At 38.7% G+C, this 25095-nt stretch overlaps 1 protein-coding gene across 1 annotated transcript in view; it reads right to left on the bottom strand.

The window, feature by feature from the left end:
• The window catches only part of nrg3b (neuregulin 3b), a 334276-nt gene that overhangs the window by 23644 nt on the left and 285537 nt on the right, over positions 1-25095 (bottom strand). The window contains exons 5-6 of the mRNA XM_033985213.2: positions 18836-18938; positions 14556-14679 (exon numbers count right to left, since the gene is read on the bottom strand). Coding sequence (XP_033841104.1) covers positions 14556-14679; positions 18836-18938 — 227 coding nt within the window. The remainder of the gene's footprint in view (positions 1-14555; positions 14680-18835; positions 18939-25095) is intronic.

Below are 25095 nucleotides of genomic sequence, written 5' to 3' on the forward strand. Positions count from 1 at the left end.
ATATACGAATAGAAGGTATACATAACAAATAGACCCGAGTCGTGCATTGGAAAGAGACGTTAATCCTGCCTCGGCTTACTGTCAAAATTGCGGGTCTTGAACTAGCCTTGATGGGGTATTTGACCATTCAAGGGCAAACACAACAAACCGCACACACAATGGCTTTACTGTAGAATGGAAAACGCATTAGAGAGGCACCCATGCAGCGCAGGTGAGGAGAAACGTGTTCTCAAGACAAATACAGCTGCTTTGACTTAAAATAGAAATCAGTGTTTTGGCAACGTAAGCTACTACTCTAGTCAGATCCACTGGTTGGCGGTGCGATTCTAGCTCCCACAGATGAATGCTGTTGTTGCGTCGTTGAGCATAACACCTAACTCACCATGACTCCAGTGTTTGCGTACACTGGTGTATGAATGTGTGGACTGGTGAGTGTTTCCTCGATTTAAAGCGCTTTGAGGGCCGTGAAGGCGTCAACGGCCTCTCCATCCACCTCCAATCACTCACACTAATACGCACGTACTCGGATGAATAACGGGGTCATCATCTCTATAATTTGGCAGAGTGGTTAGCACTAGTACAGCGCTATAGAGTTCATGTCACTTGCCTATTTAAAGACATAGGCAATTCTGCGTGACTCTCTCCGGGGTGCACCGTTTTGAAAAAAGTAAGTATAGCTCCTACATTTTGCACTTAACTTGGATCTATTTGTAGCAAAAGCAGAAAAACAATATGTGTGAAGTTTATGTGACAGACTGCATAAGCATAATGCATAAGTCTATCTTGAAAAATAACCTGCAGGGTAGAACTCAGATGCCTATAGCTGCTCAGATCCAATTAACTGAGGCAGATCATATTCGCAATTGCCAGATCATTTAAAGGTCAATTTTTATATAGCGCTTTTCCACCTTCAAGGCACTTAAAGCTCTTTACATCAAGCAGCCACTCACCTTTTCACACGTACTCGAAGACAGTGGTGTGGGAGGGTAGCGTGTCTTGCCCAAAGACACAATAACAGTGTTCATTTGTAGGAGCTGGAGTCTCAATGATGTCTACGTTGAGAGCTGGATTTGAACCACTGACCTTCTGATCAGCGGACAAACACTACCACTGTCACCCCATTAGTAGACCGATTGCAAATTTTTTTATCGAGAAATGTCAGCGGGGCAGTAGTGGCTCTAGTATATGCTTTTGTTGTGTCCTGAGGCAAGACACTTCGTCCATCTTACTCGCCCAGTGTTAGGTTACAATGAAAGAATATGGAAATGTATCTATGAGAAGTGCTATACAAATCCAATGCATGTCTTTTTTAAAATTATTATTATTAAGACGCCGTTGGAGAAATCGAGTAGAGACAATACAAAAACTGATTGAGTACAGAGTCCATTTACATCAGATGCCTTTCCCAATAAAATCCGCCTCTGCGTTCGTCTATAGCCTCGGAGATGGAGCTATTTGTTCACTATTTGTGGTTTGGTTATTCCGACTATGTTCTGTTCCTTTGCACAATCCAGCCAGCAGCAAATCTCACCAACATTAAAGGGTAAGTCTATTGTCCTCGATTGACGCAGTGCTGTGTACATTAGCATTCTGCATTTAACTCACAGCGCCATCTTTAATTTCAAACTCCCCTCGACTTATAATTAATCAGTGAGATATGTACACACTATCTGCCACTGCACTGTCAAAACATTTTGCAGACAACAGGCTCGTACATTTCCGGTTCTTTCTTTCTTTCTCTTCTGGTTGTATTATTTAAAAGACACACTTAAATCATAACAACACAGAGACGCCAAAATACAAAGCAGATGTAGTTATAATGAGAGAAAAGTTTGAAAATTGGCAAATGTTAATGACTGTGGACTCTTTTGTAATTCTGACATCGAGCGATACTAAGCCATGGGTTTTTTCAACGTAGTGTCAGGGCTTTTGAAAGACTTTTCATCAAATGGCTTCTGGGTTTTGTTGCATGCTTTTGGTTAAAATCTATCTAAGGAATTGATCTGGTTCTAATTATACAGCATTGAAATGATGGGCTGTTTTGTACTGGCCAGCTTGTTTTGCTCTCCATTTTAAACTCCCATAACTGATTCCACTCACTTTATTTTACTTTTGCCTTTAATACAATGTTAAACAGTCACATTTTTATATAACATCTTTACACCTTCAAGGCACTCATCAAGGAACCACTCGCACATTCACACACACATTCATACACCAGTGTGCGCAGACACTGGGGGCGAGGTGAGGTGGTTTAAGTGTCTTGCTCAAGGACATAAAGGCAGTGTTCATCTGTGGAAGCTGGAATCACAACACCAACCTCCTGCCAGCTTTCGGATTAGTGGACAAACACTCGAACTGAGCTACTGTCGCCCCTACCTCATTAAGAACAATGTAAACATGTAATAACCTAACCTTAATGCATACTACCATGTAAGTACATTATATAAGTACATACTGTTACAAAATATATCTGTATTTTATTTGGATTTGCTCGTCTGTGTGTCCTGATATTCTAAGGTTTTTAAAGATATCATTATTTTCTAAACATTTTATTATAATTTATCACAAATAAACATATTTACGAATAAAATATTAATTTTGAGGACATAGGCATCTCAAAGCAATGACACATTATGCATTTTGCTTATTGCTTGGCCTGGGATATTCCACAGTATGGCATTAAACTTTGCATTTATTCATTCACATGTGTTTTAATCACATAGATATTATGAAAAAACATGCATTACTACTCCACACATCAAAAATAATAACAATCTCACCCACAGAGACATGGAAACAACTTCACCCACCACTAGAAAACTTACATACTATCAGTGGTGGATGAAGTACTCAATTTTGTTACCCAAGTACAAGTACAGATACAGAGGCAAAAGGTTACTCAAGAAAAAGTAAAAGTATCTCAAGAAAAAAATCTACTTAAATAAAAGTATTTAAGTACCTGTTTAAAAATGTATTTTTAGAGTAAAAACAAAGCATTTCACTTTATTGTTTAAAGCGTTAAATGTAGTGAAAAAAAATACAGTAACAATACAAATAATGGTTCAATTTTTCTAATACATTTTGTGTATGTATTATTTTTAGTCAGGATGTTACCATGACATGGTAAACAATAACCCCTCAAACCATATGAAAAGTACGTTTTCTTTCAGTTCAGTTAAAAAATGTAAAGAGTAGAAAGTACAGATACCTGCCCTCAAATGTAGTGAAGCAAAAGTAAAAAGTACTCACTGTAAAATGTACTTAAATAAAGTACAGATACCTAAAATTTGTTCTTAAGTACAGTACTTTACTACATGCACTTACTACTTGTTACATTCCACCACTGCATACTACACCTTTAATAAATATGAACCTATAAAATCAATTTGCCCTCAACTAAAAAAACAAAACAGCACTCAGACATGGCAAGACAAATACAATTGAACTGTAATAGGTTATTCCAACACAATAAATACAGAAAAGCAAAACAAAGTATTTTTCAGGTTATCTCAACAACCAGAATACGACTTCTGTGGACTGAGGCGCACTCACAGTTCTGTGTCCCTATCCACTATCTGTATAAAAAATATATGCTATGTGATTGGGCATGGCTTTTCATCATTCCTGTGGGTAAATCCTCCTCTTACACTAGTTAGCCACCTCCAGTCCTGCTCTCCACTAATGGGAAATGGGTTTCTTATCTCCTGTGTACTTGTCCTTATTCTTTCAAGTCGGGGCCTGTCTAGTGCAGCAGTGACACAGTATAGAGCCTCTTTTGATTGCACACATACAAAAAAGAAAAAGAAAAAAACCCCAAAACTGCCAATACGAGCAGCCGTATCTCCTTATTTACCCGGTACTTACTTCAATGTAGAAGACAGGAGCTTAGAGTTAGCACGCCAATGGCAAAGTGTATTTTAGCTACATTTAAAAGGCCCACCTCACAATCAATACAGGTTTCAGGTGTACACTATAATGAGAATAGTTAATTCTTTGCTTTGTGCACTAGGGAACTGAAGGCCTTAAGCTGTCTTCAAAGCCACCAGGACTCTATAAAGCAAATGTCAATGTGAACCAGAGGAATACAAGAATTGCAGGCTAACTGTTGCAGCTCAGTTTTGATCGGTCAATAGTGATTTGAAATGCAAACAACTAAAACTCATGTAAAGAAGCTGGAGTGTTGGAGGTGGTCGGGTCAAGATGTAATTACCTTCAGAGGATAAACCATTGATTATAGTGATTAGCTTCATGTTAAGGTGGAATTTAATGTTAACCAAGCAAAAATGGTTCTATTGGATGAGACTCATATTTAGTGCTTGAGACATTGACAAAAAAAACAACAAACAAACAAAAAAACATATAAGAGTTAAATTTCCAATTATTTTTAGGCATTTCTTCAGAGCTCCCTCTGCTGTTAGCAACTGGAATCAACAATGGGAAATAAAGAAATGCAGCCTTTTGGAAATGTGAATGCTATGCTAATAGAGCTATGTGTGCGCTGTGAGCACAATTCGACCGCCGAATGTGTCCAGTGATGGCTTATAGGCTTAAAAACTGCACAAGACGAAGAGAGTTTTATCTGTAATGCAACAATCCGAGCAAAATGCAAATGAATGCTCTTAGAGGATGACTTTGAATTATTGGAATAATGGAACAAGCGTGAATGAGGTCAAATACAACTTCAGGTAAGTTTTTGATGAAGGGACATGGTTAAAAGTTCAAAAAGTAGGTTTTGCATAATATCTGTCCTTTAAATGTACTACACCTGCTACTAACAGGCTACAGTTGCTAGGCTACTCCAGCATTAATCGTGATGTCCAGTCTGGATCCTAAATCTAATATGTTTAGCATCTGTAACCATGCACCTGTCTCTTCATGTCCCCTCCAACCAAATCATTTCCTCCTAGATCTGCAAAACACATACTTTGGCTGAGTACCTCTTATAACCCCACTTCAGCTCAGTGGATGACTTTGAGTGTGTATACTGACTGTGCCATTTAAAAGAGAATTCCATCAGAGAATCACAGATGCTTCGACATATGCTGCACGAAAGCACCTCCAGATGTGCATTCAAAACATATACAAGTGTGTCACTGTGCAGGAGTCAAATACTATAACTACCATTTACATGAAGATAGAAGGAATGAAAAAAAAAAGGTGCTATTTTTATTAGAGGTAATTCCAAAATAAAAAAATACACTGCGAAAAAACATTAAAATTCAGGATTCAATTTAGAATATTTAATTAATTCTTCAATTCAACCAAAAATTGTAATCTTTATTTTACACTAGCTTAGACGTGTATACTTGGATAGACCTTATTTAATTTTATTTATTTATTTAACCTTTATTTAACCAGGAAGAAGACTCATTGAGATTAAAAATCTCTTTTCCAAGAGCGTCCTCACCAAGAGGCCACAGTTTTAGGTACAAAAAAACATAAATATATATACACAATTTAAAAACACAGATCGGTCAAAATGCTTCAACAGGTTCAATTAAAACAATTACACACTAATGATTCTATATCCGTATTATTTAAGATATGTTTAAAAGAATCTAAGGAGACCAGCTCCTTTAATTTCAAGTCATTTTGTAATAGGTTCCAGGCCCAAGGAGCAGAAAACTGAAAAGCCTTTTTCCCAAACTCAGACCTAACCCTGGGAACAGACAATAAAAACAGATCCTGTGAGCGAAGGCTGTATGCACCAGCATCTCTCTGAACTATGTGCCTTTGCAAGTACGAAGGAAGCTGACCAAGAATACATTTGTATATAAGTAGATACAAGTGTTTGAGTCTCCATGTGCCCAGAGACGTCCAGCCCACAGGAGTGTATAGCACACAGTGGTGTGTAAGGGCTTTGAGGCCAGTGATGAACCTCAGAGCTCCGTGGTAAGATGAGTCCAGAGCTCGCAGGCTCTGAGCTGAAGCGTTCATGTAGACCACATCACCATAGTCCAACACTGACATGAAAGTGACAGCCACAAGCCTTTTTCTGGCCTCAAAAGAAAGACAAGCCCGAATTCGAAAGAAAAATCCTAATTTCAGTCTCAGTTTCTTTGTATATGAAACGAGAATGAGAGTGAACTGTCAATCCATATACCTAGATACTTATATCTGTCTACCAACTCAATTGGAGTACTTTCAGACGTGCAAATTTGAGGGAGATTTGGAGTAAGTGTTTTAGAAGTTGTGAAAAGCATAAACTTAGTTTTGTCTGAATTTAGGGTGAGTTTTAGACTTAGGAGAGTGTTTTGAACAGTGTTAAAAGCGATCTGAAGTTGTTGAAGAGCTTGTAGTGGAGTGTATGACGTGCTATACATTACTGTGTCATCTGCATAGAAATGAAAAACCTTGATGGAGGCTACATCGTTTCCTTGGCAACACATAATGCTTAGCAACAAGTATTCTTTGTCTAGATTATTAATTATAAACTAATCAAAAGTACTCAAATCCAGACTAATATTTTGAATCCAGGTCCTTTCAACCCAAGTTATATACTTTTTTTGCAGTTTTGAACAAAGCTGTCAGTGTTTAAAATCTTAACGTCTCTGTGTCTCCATTGTGCAGGGCGCGGGGGCGGACATGTTGGAGAGGAGGTTAATGACACTTGGATTGTGCCATTGGATCATCGTGACGGCCCCGCTGAACGTGGACTTTTGTCTGCTCCTCATTCTCGCCGTGCACCTGCCTTTGACGAATTGCGCCTTTTGTTCCCCCTCGCACCCATCTGAGCGCACACTGTGAACCCTGACATCAACAAGTCATGTTAAAATTACTCAAAAGTTTTAGTTAGGGAGAAATATTTTAAAAGGGTGCATGGCTGACTTCATTATTTGGTTTAAAACTTTTGTCCCAGAAGAAATGAACCATGAACAGAGGGATTGATTTTGGTTTGGATCCAGATCAATGTTTGATCAAGGTAATTTAGGTTCAGACCTCACTTAACTCACTAGAGAAGCGAGATCTACTCACTTTAAATGAGCAAAAGTAATGTAACTGAAGCACTAAGCAGTACTTTAAATGCTTTACAGTATTTAGAGTAAGATCAGGCCAACTTGCAACTGCTACTACAAAGCAAATTAGAAAAGCACTTTCACTTCACACATTAACATTACATTGCAATCCTGACAAACAACCAAAAGGTCCCAAGTTCAATTCCCAGACAGGGTTTGGCTCTACATCTTCCCTAACACCAATACATAAGCTCCCGGGCTAAAACTCACCTTTAAAATTATTCTCAAAGTCAGCTGGATTTTTTAGGTTAAAGAGGCACTTTGAAAATTTCTTGTGGAGCGTCCAAAACGTTCTACTCTCTGTGGAGATGTTAATGTTGTGCCTTTAATGTTCCACAGAATGGCATTAGACTATGTCCGTGGAGACAAGCAGGTGGCACATGAGCCCAAATACATTTTAACTAATATAAAAACACTGATTTACAAGTTCAGTAACAACAGCTAAATTAAACTTTCTAATACTGCTGTCCACACGTTTTGCAGTACCCAAAGTACCAGATCCTTCTTCATTTTGTTCTTCGGTGTAGGCCTGTTTGCTCCCAACTTTTAATCTACGCGTCCAGAACTTTTGCCCACCTCTGCATCGCAATATATCCAACCTCTAGTTTAACATGTTTCAGTCAAAATCAGACTTATTGTCCAGTGGCGCCAAAGCAGGACGTTTTATTAACACGAGGACTGTGAGAATTTTAGCATCAGCTGTAATAAACTAGGGTCCTGTGTCTGGTAAAACATCGCAAAAGAACAACCACGGGTGTTTTCAGACCTGGCACAGAGAGGAGGCGGAAAAACAAAAATACCAGACAAGTAATAACAAGCAGAAAAAGCAGAGGCTATAAGAGAACAGCGCGAGGGGTAAGGTGGGGATGTGAAAGATCACTGACTATAAGCGCCCAGTAGGGGGGGCACGGGGCCGCTACGCACACCCACCTGAGATTAACAAGTGAAGGCGATTTTTCCGAAGGTTTGACATGGCAACAGGGAGGGCAGGCAGAGCGATGCCACCCAGAGAGGAATGCTGCTGCTAAAGTCGTCCAGTTTTTTGATATATTTTTTTTTTCTCAGGGGACATTAACAATAGAAAGCAGAGGATAAAACAGTAAACAGTACAATATATAGTGTAGTTTGAAGGTAATTCGGCAAGGGACTGGTGTGTCACAAATTTATTATATGAAATGATTAATGGGACACTATGTAACTTTTCTTGTAACTTTTCCGCTTTACCTGTTTGTCTCTGCAGGGTTGTTATTTCTTCGTGTCATATATTTCTCAGTATGGCATTAAACATATGTGACATTTGTTCCATTAGCTGTTTTTATTGCTAGAAATACATTGAAAATACATGTGGCTAAGTGGCATACCGTTCACCAAGTTACACAGTGCACCTTTATAAAATATTAAACCGCCCATATTCTACTAATTTCTTGTATGTTATAATGTTGTTTCCTCGTCACAAACGGACCTGGAGTTGTGTTTTGTTTCATTCACACATGTTTAGCACAGAAACACTGCATATTTAGGATGAGTTCTTCTCTCAAACTGAAAACACTCTGTCCCACCTTGTGATGTCATCATGTGGTAATACAGGAAGTGCTCTACTGTGTTTTAAACTCCACACACCTTCACTAGAATCATTTGGGATGATTTCAGCCTTGGAATTCCCGATCTCTACGAAACAAAATGTATAACTACCACTAAATGACATCACAAGGTGGAACAGAGCATTGTGCGCTTGGGAGATGGAGACAATCTAATAATGAAGCGTTACTCAAACATGTGTGAATGAAAGAAAACACAACTTCAGGTGTGTTTTTGAGGAGGTAACAACATGGCTAACACGGCTAAAAGCTCACAAGGATACATTTTTAGTAATATAGGATCTTTAAATGAAGTTATTAATTGTTGATAGTTAAACAAAAACGCACAAATTGTCCACATGAATTATATGAGTGGATGTAAACCTCATTAATTATCTCTATCTATATATAAAACACACACAAAAAAATAAAAACATAAAAATTATGCAACAGGATGTTTTTATTATTATTAAATTTTCCTGCAATTTTGGTGCAATTCAAAATGTTATTGATTGTGTTTAAATATGTGCACTCCATGGGTCCTCTTTTTATTGGAGGGAGTTACTGCAGTGCTATACTCCACCCAGAGCCCAGAGATCAGCTGACCAGCTCCAAAGCCAGGCTCGAGACCAGAGGTGACAGAGCCTTTTCTGTGGCACCACCCAGACTATGAAACAGCGCCCTCTACCTGTCAGATCCTCTCAGCCTTTAACATTTTAAGATTTGACTCAAAACCCACCTCTTCTCCTTGGCATTTAACACTAGCTAAACAGGATATCTCAGTGTTGTGTTGTTTTTTTCCTCTGTATCGTGTTATCTGTGTATTTATATATTTTACTTTTATGTGAAGCACTGAAGTTGTGTTTGTATGCCTTAAAAATAAACTTAAACTGACTTGAAAATGTATTTACTCCACTTGCCATTTAATATCAGAATAAGTAGCAATAAAACTCCTCAAATTCAAATTTCACTTTCCTGCCCTTCCCCAGTCCTCAGCTCCAGTTTTGCTTATTCCTAACTCTCTTAGCACTCACAGCCATAATTCCAGTCAGCGCCCTCAAAGTCTTTTCAGTGGGCGGGGCTATAGCTTGAGGGGAGGCTTTCGAATGGCCGGGTCACACCACCAGACACTTCTGCATTATTAAAAAGCTGGTGCAGACATTTGGCAAAGTGCAAATAGAGAAAATACTGGAAATACGCTGAATAGGGAATACTAAACTTAAAAAGTGAGATTATGCATACAAGTATACAAAGGAAGTCAGCGTAGGAGAACAAGGTGAACCATTCAGAACAGTACATTAGCAGTTGTCTGACGAGTGTTGCGAATGCGATTAGATTTACGCATTGTAAACAACTTCAGGAGCATTAGTATACAGTACAGAGAAAACAAAAACAGTGGCGGGGCTAGACTTTTACCTGAGGGACTGCCAAAGTTTTATGTCAAAATGAACTCGCCATTGTTAATTATCTTTCTTTTAAGCCATTTAATCACACATGCAATCACTAGTTAATTCAAGTGTCTTTGCAATATTTTAAAGATTGTATTTTGGCAGGTGTGGTGTGTATTCCAGCACAGGGAGGGTCTGAAGGGGAGGAGATTTTGCTGCACAACAGGTGTAATTCCCTGTATTTTAACGGATTACTATGTATTCGGCCTAGTAAAATAAAACACGGGTCACATTTATGGCACAAATGCAAAAGTCTGCAAAGCTAAACCGCGACATAAGCGTCATTATCCAATTATTGTCACACTAGTCTCTCGTTATAAAACTATAGCACTCTTCTGACCTCGGTTAACTTGATCCTCGATACACAGTCCACCTTCACAACTTCACTCCGCTCCGATAATCACAGTCCTTCATTTACATTTCAAAAGGCGAAAACAAAACTCTCGTCTCCTACTTTAATAGCGCGCTCAGTTTGTTTTGGTTCTTGTAGGAAGCACATGTCCCGGTTTAACCAATGAAACAACAAAAAAAACATCGACTGGAACGCATTCACGGACACTAGGAAGTTGGAATTTTCGATCGCACATGGTCAACAAAGCTCTTTATAGAACGGTTTAATGGTCATTGTCTCTTATGGGGTGGTACTATGGCTGGTAAAGGTATTTATAAAGCTGGTACTAGATGAAAATACGAACTGATAATGAATTTTATGCGTTTCAGAACATGTTTGTCAAGGTTCAAAACTACAGATACAACAAAACTGGATCATTTGTTATTTGTAGAGGGCTATCTACTATCTAAATACACTGTAATGGTAGTGGTAAAAGGTATACATGTAGTAAAATAAAACTAATTCTATGCATATTCTGAAAGTACCAGTTTTAGTAACAGTCAGTATTATATTTTAAGTGATTTTCTTCCAATGTAAACTGCCAAAAATACGTAAAACTCCCTTCGGTAGACTAAACCAATCAACAACTGCGCAACTTTTAGAACTCAAAGTGGCAAGACATTTGTGAAAACCATGAACAAATGCTTACAGTGATAATTTCGATGGAGTCAAAAAATCCAGCAATTTAACAAAAGTTAATTGAAACTCACAAAAGAAACATTCATCTGAAATAATTTAATGTGATTGAAATCTCCTTTGAAATAAACGGGAAATTATAAAAGCAATCAAAGCACTTTTACATCTGCCTCTGTCTAAAATGTTTCTTTAGCTTCAAAATAAAGTCAGTTGATAAAAAAACTGTCAGGTTTTTCTTGATAGATGTGAACTACTTCAATGGCAACCAGCTAAAAGCCACATCACTGTTATGTGACTGAAGTTTTCTTTTCTAAGTACATTAAAGGTGCACTATGTAACTTTTCTGGTAGAGAGTTTGCCACGTGCCTGTCTCCATGGAGATGTCATTGCTTTGCTCCACATGTATGACATTACACATCTCCAGTGGTGGATGAAGTACTCAGTTACACTACTCAAGTAAAAGTAGAGATACAGAGGTAAAAAGTTACTCAAGTATAAATCTCCAAGTATTTAGTACCTGTTTAAAAATGTACTTTAAAAATAAAAAGTAGAAGTATTTCATGCAAGTGTTGTGTGTTAAATGTCATGATATTGAGAAAAATGATACATATTTTGGTCAACAGTATCAATACAAATCAATTTTCATTTTTTCTTATGATTTTTGTGTATTTATTTTTGTTTGCTCAAAGCCGAAGCTTGAACTTGAAAACTTTAGTCATTGATGTTACAACAAACCTGGCAAAATAACCCTTCAAAAAGTACTTTTCAGTCCAGTTAAAAAACATCATGGAGCAGAAAATACAAATACCTGCTCTCAAATGTAGTGAAGTAAAAGTAAAAAGTATCCACTGTATTTATCGATACAGACATAGCATTTATAGATACCTAAACATTTGACAGTACTTTACTAGTTGTACTTTGTTACTTTCCACCACTGCACATCTCTATGTCGATGGAGACAAGCAAGTGCTGCAACAGGGCTAAGTTACAGGTCAGATCTGTGGAGAACTTGATAAAATGATTAAATATGTCAGCATTACTATTTACGTGCCTGGATATGAAGTAGCCATATTCAAATATAGGTCACGGACACTGTTTATTGATAGCAATTTAATCACAAATGTGTCCTTAGCTGGTTGTTATTAGCTGCTACATACTAAGAGCTAAAGACAAGGGTGTAGCACAAAATTCTGGGCCCTGAGTACAAATCATTTTGGTGGGCCCGCACTACATGGTGTCTAACGAAAAAAAATACTCATTAGAGACTTGTAGGGCCCCTCCCTCCCTAAACAGTACTCTTTACCCCCCAGTCCAATGCCCCTGAGTACAGGAGCAGTTTACACACACTACCTTGAATACACCGTAGACTTGTACCACTTTAAGCCTCATTGTACATTTCAAAGCAGAGTAAATATCCCATTCTCACCCTTGCACCTGTACAACCCCAACAGTGCTATATTTAAACCAACACACCCCTATTCTTTATCTGTCATTGTGAACAGGATGAGTAAATTTTTCCCTTGAGGCAAATTTATTTCAGGCCCTAATCTGAGCTCTGTCTCTCCACTCGTGTCAGAAATGAACAAACGGCCGCAGCCAGTGGAGACATTATTAAGAGCCAGATCATACATCATCTGCCTAGTCCTCCGTAAAGGATTTCTGCAAGAGATGGAGATATGACGGGAGCTAAAGACAAGGACATTTCAGCTGAATCAATACTAATATACTCATGTCTTCTATGAGTGGGCGTGTGTACGGGTTTAATTGAGCATCTTTAAATATGGTAAAGTGACAGGAGCCAAGTACAACAACAGTGGGATTAACAATATGAATAGCAATACAAAAATAAACAGAGTAAATACATCTTAAAGGGCACATATTGCGCTATTTTCTGAGCTGTTATAATGTTGTTTCCTCATCAAAAATATACCTTGAGCTGCGTTTTGTTTCATTTGCACATGTTTAACACACAAACCCTGCATATTTAAGATGGGTTTTTCTCTCAAATGGAAAACACAGGAAAATATAGGAGCTGCTCCACTGTGGTTTTAAACTCCACACACCTTCACTAGAATCATTTAGATGATTTCAGCCGTGGAATTGTGAATATCTACTGAACTAAAGGTAAAGAATCCATTTTGGATAATATCAACCTTTAATATGAGTAATAAAATAATGTGGTAGTTATAGTAGCAGCAGTAGTCATAGTAGTAGTGGTAGCAGTTGAAATATAGCAGTAAAGTATTGTATTTTCTGGACTAAAAGTCGCACTTTTTTCATAGTTTATCCAGGGGTGTGACTTATACTCAGATGCGATTTACATGTGAAATTATTAAAATATATAATTTCACATCTTTGTCACACTGATGACTGCGTGGTACCGCCTAAAAGAAAATGGTATTCTGCTGAGTCTGATGACAGCCACGCAGAAGAGGAAGCTGCACTTCATCTACCTCTGGAGGTGGAATTCATAAGTGACACCAAGGATGAAGAATTCAATGGATTTAGTGATTTGGAGTGAGATCGAGAGTGAACTTCTTAGTTTGTTTTTTTATGCTTTAGTTGATTAACTGTTAATATCGTACATTGACATACCAGACACGGATTCAGTTTGTTGTCTGTGTTACGTTAGCGTGCTACTGCTGTTCAGCCTGTTATTGTTATTATTATACCTTGTCTTTAAAGATAAAATATATGTTCTTGGTCTCAGATTTTGTAAAATAAATTTCCCCAAATGATGCGACTTATAGTCCAGTGCGACTTATATATGGTTTTTCCTTCATTATTATGCTTTTTTTTTTTTGCTGGTGAGACTTATACTCCAGAAAATACAGTAATTGAAGGTCATATAGTGGCACTAGTAGAATTTGTAGTAGTAGTAGTAGTAGTAGTAGTAGTAGTAGTAGTAGTAGTAGTAATAGCAATTAAAATATATCAACCAAAGACTGAAGTGGAAAGTACCAGTAATATAATTAGAAATAACATTACCATTGGCAAAATGTTCAGTGGTAGTAAAACATCAACAATAAATAATACAAATAATGTAGTTGGTATTTTCCATTCACTCCTCACCTAATGATATAAAGTTGCAGCCGTCAAGCCTGTTAATCTGTGCTATGAGCCCCCCTGACCACCTAACATCACATTCATACACAGACAACAAAGTCACAGTCACGGCACGTCCTGGTAGTAATAGTACTCATACATTACTAGTATTAACTGTGTAGTAGCCATGAACTGAGTTATAGTGACCTTATATATAAGATTGGTGGTTCGATCCGCTGACTTACAGGCCAGCAGTACGATTCCAGTTCCCACAGATGATTACTGTTGTTGTGTCCTTGGGCAAGACACTTAAACCTCCTCTCCTCCCGTGTCTGTGTACTTTGGTGTATGAATGTGTGTGAATGAGTGAGTGGTGAGTGTAAAGTGCTCTGAGTGACTTGAAGATGGAAAAGAGCTATATTTCTCATGCACGTCTTACCTTTTGCAGCGGCTGGTGGTACTGTGGTTTAGTAGACTTAGACATGAGGGCTGAGGCGTTCACGCTACACTCCCTTAGGCTGCGGCTATCAGAAAAATGTGCCTGGAGCTTCTCTCTGTGCCTCCTGCAAATCAAATATAAAAATAAAAGTTATAACACAAGCCTATACATGCACAAACACAGATCACAGCAACCCACATAATTGAAAATGCATAGCTGTGAATAACTACCCATGGCTGTTTGAGTCATTCCATTGATTTGTATATTTTAGTGCAGAGTTGGTTGCTCTCATGCACAGTTTGTTGCTCTCATGTACAAGTATAGATTGTTAATGATCGCATATATTGACCCGCCTGGTTCCCTATACACTGCTAAATATGTGCATTAGCAGCACAGTCATCGAATGTGCTTTCACACAGAATACATATTATTTTTTGTCAATTTTGTCAAGTGGCTAAATGTTCCCACCAACGTTACTACAATCTATAGCTGTATAATAATATAGAGAGAAAGTATATCACTATTAAAATAGAAAATTTAAAAAAAGCACAGTCCCAGAAGAAATAGTTCAGAAGATTAACAATTGAGCAGTTGAAACAACACAAGGAAAACAAAGAATGTCACATAGGGAAGTTTATGCAACTCCAAAAACAACCGAACCACAGGGATCAGAGAGACAGGAGGAAAGGGAATGAACTCGGCCATACTGTGAAGAAGGAATGCTGGGTGAAAAACCTGTCTGACCGTGAGCCCACCTAGATAGAGAAAGAGATACTTTTCAAAGGGCTGAACTTCTCTGTAACATCTAACCAGATCCCCACAGTGGAGTCATTACAGCAGCAGGAACTGCCATTAGAAACAATAAGCTTAGAGAGACAAACGCTGGAGACCTTGGACTGAAAGTAACAGCTGCACTGAGCAGTGAAAACCTCCTCCGTCCAACAGAACATCCGGGGAAAGGGAGACTGTCACTGCTCTAGAGAAGGACCACAGCATCGACGTTCTGCCAGATGACAAAGGGAGATGCACCATGATCCTGAACTCAACTGATTACGAGACCAAGCTGAACAGCCTCCTCAGTGACCCGCCACCTATGAATTGTTGAAACGAGACCCTACAATGTGATGTTATGTGGTAGGAAGTGCTCAACTGTGTTTTTAAACTCCATACACCTTCACTAGAATCATTTGGATGGTTTCAGACCTGGAATTGCTCTGTTGAACAAAAGGTAAAAGGTGGCTGTTCACTTCATGACATCACAAGGTGGAACAGAGTCTTTTGAGCTTTGGAGATGTAGACAGACTAATAATAAAAGATTACTCAAACATGTGAATGAAACAAAACACAACTGCAGGTATGTTGAGGAGGTAACAACATTATACCATGCATTACATAATCTACTTAGCAACCAAACACAGACCTAAATGTTGTAGTAGTAGTAGCAGTAGTAGTAGTAGTGGCAGTAGCAGCAGCTAGTTGTGTGTTAGGTTTAATAGTTTGAAATGTTTTTGTTTGTTGTTCAGAGCAGAGGCCTCAGAAAAAATGTCCAAATAACATTAGCAGCCAGGAAGACAAGTGGAAATTTAATCTAGTCAATGGAGCGTGAAACATCCATTACTTGGCCTTGTGGAAATATTTGGTGAAAGGAGGCAGAAAAACAAAACATTTTCAAACTATGGAGACAAATTAGGTGTAAAATATTAAAAGCTTAAAAAGGATTTTAATTCAGTGAGTGTTAGAACTTCTTGTGTCCAATCTGGGAGCCGCTATGTGAGGTGCTTCCTTTCAAGCTCAGTGCTGGGTGTAAATGGAGTGTTAGTTGAAATAAATAAAATGTGAGAAGAGGATTTCAAATGGCATCTGTGTAGAGGAAAAATGAAAGAGTCTATGAATGTGTAATTGTTTGCATGAAACAATAACTGTGACAATCTTCAATGTGAATTTGAAATGTTGCTACTCAATGTATTCGTGATCCCCGGCAGCACTGAGAGATGACGCAACAGTAAATAAGTACTCATTTTGCTATAGCGTCAAGAGGAACTTTTACACTTCTATGTGGTATTAATGGCTAACACAAAACATATTTATATCACCGTGTTACCTTTTATTCTTTTGAAAATGCTATATTCGCCGAAAACACGCAATGTATTCAAAATGTGGCCTCGCTCCACTTGCTCCCCGCACTAAGTCGCTCCACTTTCAGAGCGCTAGCACGACACGCATACCCCTAATGAAACACATCGCATCAGGCTTATGTATCTGTAGTGTATTGTTTTGTATCCCGCTCTTGTATAAGTATGAAAAATGGGAAGGAGCGCAGCAGAGTGTAAAAAAAAAACAAAAATAAAAATACATTTTAACGGTCGGAAAAGTAAAACCAAAAAAAAAAAAAGAATTCCTCTTCACCATCAGAATATTATTTTGTTCGTCCGGGCAAGATAAAAATCATTTAAACCGTAGTAATAATTCGTACAGCATTTTCAAAACACATTCTTTGTTGGAAAACTAAAAAAAGACTTGTCACTTTTCCGCTACACAATTAATGACAAACACCAGGCTCTCCAGAAATGATCCAAAACAACTCCACAGCTAGTATTCACTTATTACAAAAAGTACACACAGTTTATCATGACTAAGTATCATTTCAAAAGGCTTTAGTTCTTTCTCCATAACATGTATAATTGCCTGCCTTATATCAACCAGGAGAGCAGTGCACATTAATCTCCCCAGTAAACCCCTGCTAGACTTTTGCTGCTCTTCTGAAGAATTCTATGAGCAGTGGAAAACGATGTGTCTAGTCAGGGATGGTTTCCGCTACATTAATCCCACAAAGCACTCCAGACACTGCGGCCAATAGGTGCTGCTCCAAAGCGACGAGAATAAAACCTATTTTTGTTTATCAAGAGCCATTAAAGTGCCGCCACATACATTATCGTGCCATTACGCTTTGACTCCTATAGCTTTTTGGAGGAGAGTGGAGGGTGAGACGCCATCTTGGTCAGCAAAACGAGTTCAGTCGTATTATATTAGAACGGGGACAGTTCTTTAGCAGTGTTAGGGTGAGCGCCTGTCCCTTTTTTGGATGTCCTACGCAGTCATTTAGGCTCCTATCTGTCGTCCCACATTTTGAAAGAATGGCCCACTTTTTCACTGACGCCACATGAATAGGCTCTGTGCACAGTAGCATGCTAGGTAGGTACTTTAAGACTACACGATTTTAGTATTTATTATGCCTCAAAATGAGCATTCGCATTAGCACTGAGACACCAGTGAAGGATTCATTTTATTTGTTTAGTTTTTAACGTCTACCCGCAGCTCTCGGCCCACTGCCTGCTCTTTAAATATTTATTCATTTTAGCGTGACTCTGCAAAAACCTCACAGAGATACAATTAGTGATGGGATTTTCAGCTCCTTTGTGGGATCCGAATCTTGTGGATCTGTTCTCTTCAAAGAGCCGTTCAAATGACTGGCTCTTGTACTGTTTATTTATACGACAGTAGCAAATGTGAAAATTCAATTTATCTATAAACTAATCACAGAAAGAAATAACCAAGGTTCTGATCTGGTTAAAATGGTGCAAACTAAGAGTGGGAGTGTGTTTACCCTTTGAAATAATGAAAATCTAAATAAAACTTTGCACTACAATAATAATAATAATAATAATAATAATAATAATAATAATAATCTGATCTATTGTCAGAAGTGGGTATTACTCTGTTACATTTACTCCCGTCCTGTGAGTAAATCTCCTTTGAAAACACCAGATTTTGTGCATTCATTTGTGTTTTTGTCCTTCCAAGTACATTAACTACACTCAGTTATAAATAAGATGTTTAGTCCTGACAGTTACTCTTTAAGTTACTCTTACTTTTGTAGTACTTTTCCCAGTTTTTTAGGTCTTTAAAGGTCCTGTGAGCTTTAAGCCATGTTTGAGTAACCTTTTATTATTACTCTATCTACATCTCCAAAGCTCAAAATGCTGTGTTTCACCTTGTGATGTCATCAACTGGTAGTTTTCAAGTTAAACAGCACTACGTTTTACCTTTAGTTCAGTAGAGATTGGCAGTTCCAAGGCTGAAATCATCCAAATGACTCTCGCGAAGGTGTATGGAGTTTAAAAACACAGCGCTTCCTTTATCACCACATGACATCACAAGGTGGAAAGGGTTCAGTTCAGTTCCTCCTATGTTTACAAGTCTAAATTGCTCCAACCACTGTCATAATTACTGGAAACGCTCTTCTCTCTATCTCTGCAATGTGTATCGTGTGCATGACTCACTTGTTGCGGCGGTACAGGGCCATACATGCCACTCCGAGCAAGCCGATCCCCGAGGCGATGGAGAAGATGGACAGCACCTGCCTCTGGTACGTGTCCCCGCTCTCTGTAGAGGAGAGAGAAGAAGTCGTACGGTTAGCAAGAATTTCTACCATGACGGAAAGTACCAAAAAAAATGGATAAGTAAGTAATATTGTTTAGGGTTTACGGCTGAAAAGTAAGTTTAGTCTTTCTAGTAAAGTGCAAATAGAGGATTACTTATAGCTATTTTATGCCAGATGTCCTTCCTTAAGAAAAAAATACTCTTCTCCAAAACTCCAATTCATTTTTACCCTTTATTTACTGATAATAGTTCTGACGTTTGCTTTTTTGACCCTATTATAACTGGGCAAATGCACTTGCAAAACGATGTCATGGGGGGAGAACATGCAAACTCCTCACTGAAATGTCCTACCACTTTATTGCGTCGACAGCATACTCAACAAACTACAATAATTACTGTAATGAGTTTACATTTCAAACATATTTCTGCAATTCTACCACTATGAACAAACCGTGAGGGAATCCAAAGTCAGAGTCTAGTGGACACAAGGACAAACACAGTGCAATCGTCCCACTGCTCACATTAGCATAACCCCAGTGATGCCGTATAGCTGTCGGTAAACGTCAAGCTCTGAGCCGCAGATCAGGACAAGCCAGACCACTGCTCTCCGACATGCTAAGTGAAGTGTGCTAATCGTTTGGTTCAGACAGACCCAGCAGGCACCAGCACTGGGCTGTCTGCACTGTGGGGGACCCATATATCGGTCTGCGTGGCCTCGGAGGTTGCCGACCGCTGGCGACAGAGAATTAGCAGCAAAATGAGCGCTCCCGGATCTTTCGTGTCAGAGCGGGGAACGTCACAGCTCCGGGCTTAAGGTCAGAAGGGACAGGAAGCAGCTGACGGCCGTAGACTAGTGTGAATGAACTGACTCCATGCTGGCACTTGGTTACCATAGAGCGACGGGGTGGGTGTGGAAGTGAGAAAGGCCGTGGGCTTGTGGAGGGATGAGGACGTAAAGAGCTGAGAGACATAAGGTTTGTGGTGGTAAAACAGACCATTGATACTGTGAGTAATTGGTTAGCAAAGTAAAAGTAAACTAGTCGGATTTGTAGCTAATAAACTACCTGAAATACTAAAACTAATTCCAGGACAAAATAGATACTTCAGTAAAGGTGGAGCATTATTTAAAACAGTTAGTGTCTAAAACGAGACCACCTGTCAGGATTATTTTTTTTGTGTGTCCTGTGCTGTTTTACCCCCTCTCCTCTGTATTTGAGCCTGGAGCTGGGCGGAGTCTCTGGCACCACCTTCGCAGACCTGCTTCTGATCAAACAACCAAGCTTTCCCCCGTTAGTAGAAAAGGACTGAGGATCTGACACTCAGGGCCAGATCGTCTTGTCATTTTCCGTTTTTTTTTTTTTTTTTAAATGTCATGGTCCGGTTTATTTGTTCGTGTATCCACCACAACCACTCTGCACCTCCGTCTCCGACCCAGCTCTCCATGTCCGGTACGAACACCCCAGCCTCTGACCCTGTCCACTGTCTGCTCTGTCTACCTTCATCCTCATGCATGTATTTGGAAAATAAACTCTCTTGAACTGTTTTCCCGAGTTTGAATCTTTGGTCCCTCCGTCAGTCTTTATGACACCACCATAACAACTTCAGAAAATCATCTATGTGTTTGGGAACATACAGAAACAAGGCCATGTTTAACTAGTGTCAATGCCCTGATCTCAAATGCTAAACAAGGCTGGGTCCGGTCAGTACGTGGATGGAAGACAAATGGGAAAACAAGGTGCCAACAACTACACCAGGACAGGAACTATAGGTCTACGAATTGTACCAAACCTGAACAAAAGAAGATTGAGGGCACCATCAATCATCCCTATACGCAGTGGTGGAACAAAATAAAAGTCTGCCCATCCACGCTGCTTCTTCAGTTCTGGTCAGATTACTGGTGGACACTGCCTTATATCTATCTGAAGGGCGGAGCAAACTGCACTGAAATTGTAAACAGCTATTATCTCCAGTTTCAGCCTTAATTACTCTAATCAACCTGTAATGGCCCTCCTGATGTTCTCTTTTGTTTCTTTTGTTTGCTTTGGGTCTGAGGATGGAATCATACATCTGTGAAAGATTATGTCAGATGGGGGGGTTGTGATACAATCTCTCACAGATCGATGAAAACATGAAACGTTTTCACTCCTACAACGATGTGTCCAGTTGAGTTTTAAGCTTCGTCTGTTGCTGCGTCTCTAATTTACTTAAGAGAATTTTAAAGTGGATATTTTTACTTCACTTCATTTGAGAGCAGGTATCTGTACTTCCCACTACACAACATTTTTGAACTGGATTGAAAAGTAAAATTATGTTTTTATTATAGCTTCAGCAAACACAAATATGCAAATAAAAACATCAAGAAAAGACTGTTTGTTTTTTTTTCCCCAATAGTTTCAACTGAACAAAAAATTCTGCACAAATCTTCAAAATCACTACATTTGAAGCTTCATAAGACCTCAAAATATGTGTGAAATAATTAATACGTAATTACTTTTTACTCTTTAAGTACACATTTAAATGCATACTTTAATATTTTGCTTAAGTACCTGAGTATTTCTTTGCTCCAGTATCTGTACTTTCACTTAAGTAACAAAATTGAGTACTTCTCCCTCCACTGCCCGTACCCCACAGTTTGAGAAACACTGCAGTATCGCTGTAGACCTACAGCTTAACCTTCCAGTCCCCCACACCACACTTGTGTCAGCTGTGATAAATTTGCCCCTTACATTAGTGCGACCCGTTCGTGACACTCTGAAGCTGTCCTGGGATGTCTTCCGTGTTCATGTCTGCATAAGTTTGTCAACAGCAGGCTGCAGTAGTTGTGGGACAGAGTGACTAGAAGTGTGCTAACAGGAGTTGCAGTGTGTCAAAGCGCGCGCAGAGGTAAAGCAGCAGGGACGCCGTTGTTTTTCTCTCCTTCTGAATAAACATTTATGAGGTCTGCCAAGCTACCAGAGAGAATCTTTAATGTGTGACAACGCTGATGAAAAAAAGACAAAGGAAAAATAGCCGGAGGGTCTATAATATATATATAAGTACAGGACTCTGCAGAGAAGTATGTGCTAATAAGTGAAGAGTTATGGCTGGCTTATTCAAACTTGATATTATAATGCTAAATTTGTAGTGATGCGCAAAGCTATGAAACCCAGTAGACGTGCAGTAGTGTGGGCACTTTACCAATGTGAATATCTAGCGCCTTGGCAGATTTTGTGCATTTGTATTCCACAGTGCTGAATAATACAGTAAATTACAATTCTGAACATTCCAAATATCCCTGTAGACAATAGTATTTAAAAACAAAAGTGAATTCCCACAGGTGAGCCATTACTGAGGAACCAACTGCTCTCCCTCACATAATATTCATCTGAAATGGGCTAGTCATGCATAATGGCATTATTTAACATTACAGCAGCTAGCGGAGCCATTTCAGTCTGTTTGTGGTGTTTTCAAGAAAAATAAAATGAATAAGTAATCCTGTTACAATGCTTTCAAACACAGCGTTAAGAATAAGAATGACTTTCCACGAATGCCTTATGCTTTAGTTACACCCGTGAGTGGAATTTGGAAGTGTAAAGTTACAATGTCAGTGATATTATGCTTACTTTTCAGATGACAGTTTGTACAGCTCATTCCCATCGTTCAACGCATGATAACTGTGCTGATCAACTTAACATACTGCGTAAATACTGTATAAAATGTATTTATAAGGGACTACTTCATAAACTACCTGGATATTGCACTTGCTTGTTAAACATCGACACAGGAACTTTTAATACAAGATCTATCTAAAAACTGTCCGCACTAGAATTGAAATGGGAAAAAAAATTGCTTTTGGTTATTATTATTAATAATCTGGTGAAAAACATTTATACACACACCTGCTCCTGTTTTTAATGTTTTAAATGGACTTATGCACTTTGTAATTTTTGTGCTTTCCTGTATTTTAAACACAGCGCCCTTGAAAAAGTCTGAGTGCTCTCATTGGGCTCTCCCTGTATAAATAAAGATACATATTATGCAAAGTATGAATTACTACCTGCGTTTCTCATGGGGTGAGACAGTACACATCCTCGTGATTGGACCCAAATGACCGAATTAATCTAATACACAAAAGTTTATGAAATGAATAAACAGCCTTGTGTGACTGAACAATAGTTGTTAATCTTCAAAGTGGTGCGTACTGGGACCCACAGGGCTGTCTATCTGTGAAACTGCCTCTGAAATTGGCAATATTCAAATCCATTGTAGATTTCTCTCCCTGTTCATCACTGCTGTTGTGTGACCTGAGACAAACCTAGGTCTTTATAACGGGAAAAATGACTAGTCTCAAGATCAGAACACACAAAAGCTGTTATGAACGGACTACTGTAATTCTGCATGAAATCACCCACTACCAACATGATAGTTTAAAAGGAAAATGTGGTGGTAGAGCTTTTAGTCTGTCGTGCTGATAAGGCACAAGGTGCTCCCATAGGGTCTATATGTTACATGGGCTCCATACATGAATGCAAGGCAAATCCGTTAAAGCCATGCTCAAGAATTTATGACAAAATGACGTCTGCACTCAGAAATTACGTCTGCTGGAAAGATTATGTAAGAAAATGGATCATTCTAAAGCACTTATATCCAACTATGCAAGATGACATGAGTAATCTTTCTCCCAGGAACCATATCTAGATGTAGAGATAACACAAATTGTATTCAGAATTATAGAGAAATTGAGCTTAATTTAGGGAAGCCCATTTCTACCACTAGAATGAAAAACATTTTTTATGGTGACTTCTGATTTATCCTTTATTACAAAACATTAGCCATGATATCCCATTTGTTTATGTTGTAGTTTGGTGTTTTGCTTCTTCAGATGTCATTTGGGTTGCCAGTTTCAAAGCTGAAATCCAGTAACGAGACATGCTGTATACAGTTCCTTTAAAATCTCATTATTTTAATTAATCTCATAAACTAATCATATCTATACATTATTTAGCCACCTCACAATTTGGATTTTGTTATCTCAAGATTATGACTTATCTCGTCACAAAAACGACTTAAAATATTTTCCTAATTAATTTTATTTCCTTGTCATGGAAAGGGCTCCGTACAAAAGTCACATATGTATGAATAATTCTCAAAATAGACTTTACAAAGAGGTGATATGTGTGCAAACCATTCTAGCACACACAAAATGCAAACCATCCTCTAAAACGACATGAAAACTCGATCCGTACTACTTTTGGATTTCAGAATGATGAAAAATTAGGACTGTTGCCATAGCGATTGCATTTAAATGGTGCAAAATCCTCAAACTGTCACATATATCAGGAAGCCGAATCCCGTATTTAGCATTATGGGGGTAGAGGGCAAACACTACACTGGCTCGGTTTACGCTTCATATAAGTGTATTTCAAATAAAGCTAACAAAATAACACATAGCATTAAAACACAGTGATAAAAAATGATCCATGTGTCACCCGTGCACATATCAATCGATGAACTCCCTTTAGCAGCATGCTCCCACCTGCACCGCCTTTGTGAACTAATTTGCTGTGTGCAGATTAAAAGCACTCATCTGAAGAATACTGTCGCGTCTTCTGCCGGGCGCCTGCTCCCTTCTATTACCCAAGGCTGGAGCGGAAACATGACAACAGCCCTGTGTGTGCGGAGGGGTATTTATCACACTGTGGGGACTCAAATCTGTATGCACGCTCGATTCATGGGTCCTGCCGGCATAAAACGGGTCCCCATGACGTCAGTGCGTTATTTTTAGATCAACAACGAGATTTAAAGTTCAGATATACGTATTTATCAATGGATATAGCTTACCTGCTTGCAAATATGAGGTGATCGAGGTGCGTGTTGAGGTAAAAATGAAACCACTGCGCGCTGTCTGTATCTAATTAAAAAGTGTCAAGAATCAGGAAGGGCGCTATTAGCATGCTGTGTTGTTATGACGGCAAAACTCACCTCTGAAAGTTGAAAAACGCACTTATAAACCGCTGCAAAGCATTTAAAATACGCTATTATAATAACTGTTTTTCACGTTTTAAAGATGGTAAAAATGAGGTACAACGCCTTTGAGGTTAGGATCAATCTATAAGGATGTTCATGTCGATGTAATGTACCCGAGACGCAGGGAAACCGAGTATGTATGTGTGTGTTTGAT

This window comes from Periophthalmus magnuspinnatus, chromosome 19 (assembly GCF_009829125.3).
Source record: "Periophthalmus magnuspinnatus isolate fPerMag1 chromosome 19, fPerMag1.2.pri, whole genome shotgun sequence".
Taxonomy (NCBI): Eukaryota; Metazoa; Chordata; class Actinopteri; order Gobiiformes; family Gobiidae; genus Periophthalmus; species Periophthalmus magnuspinnatus.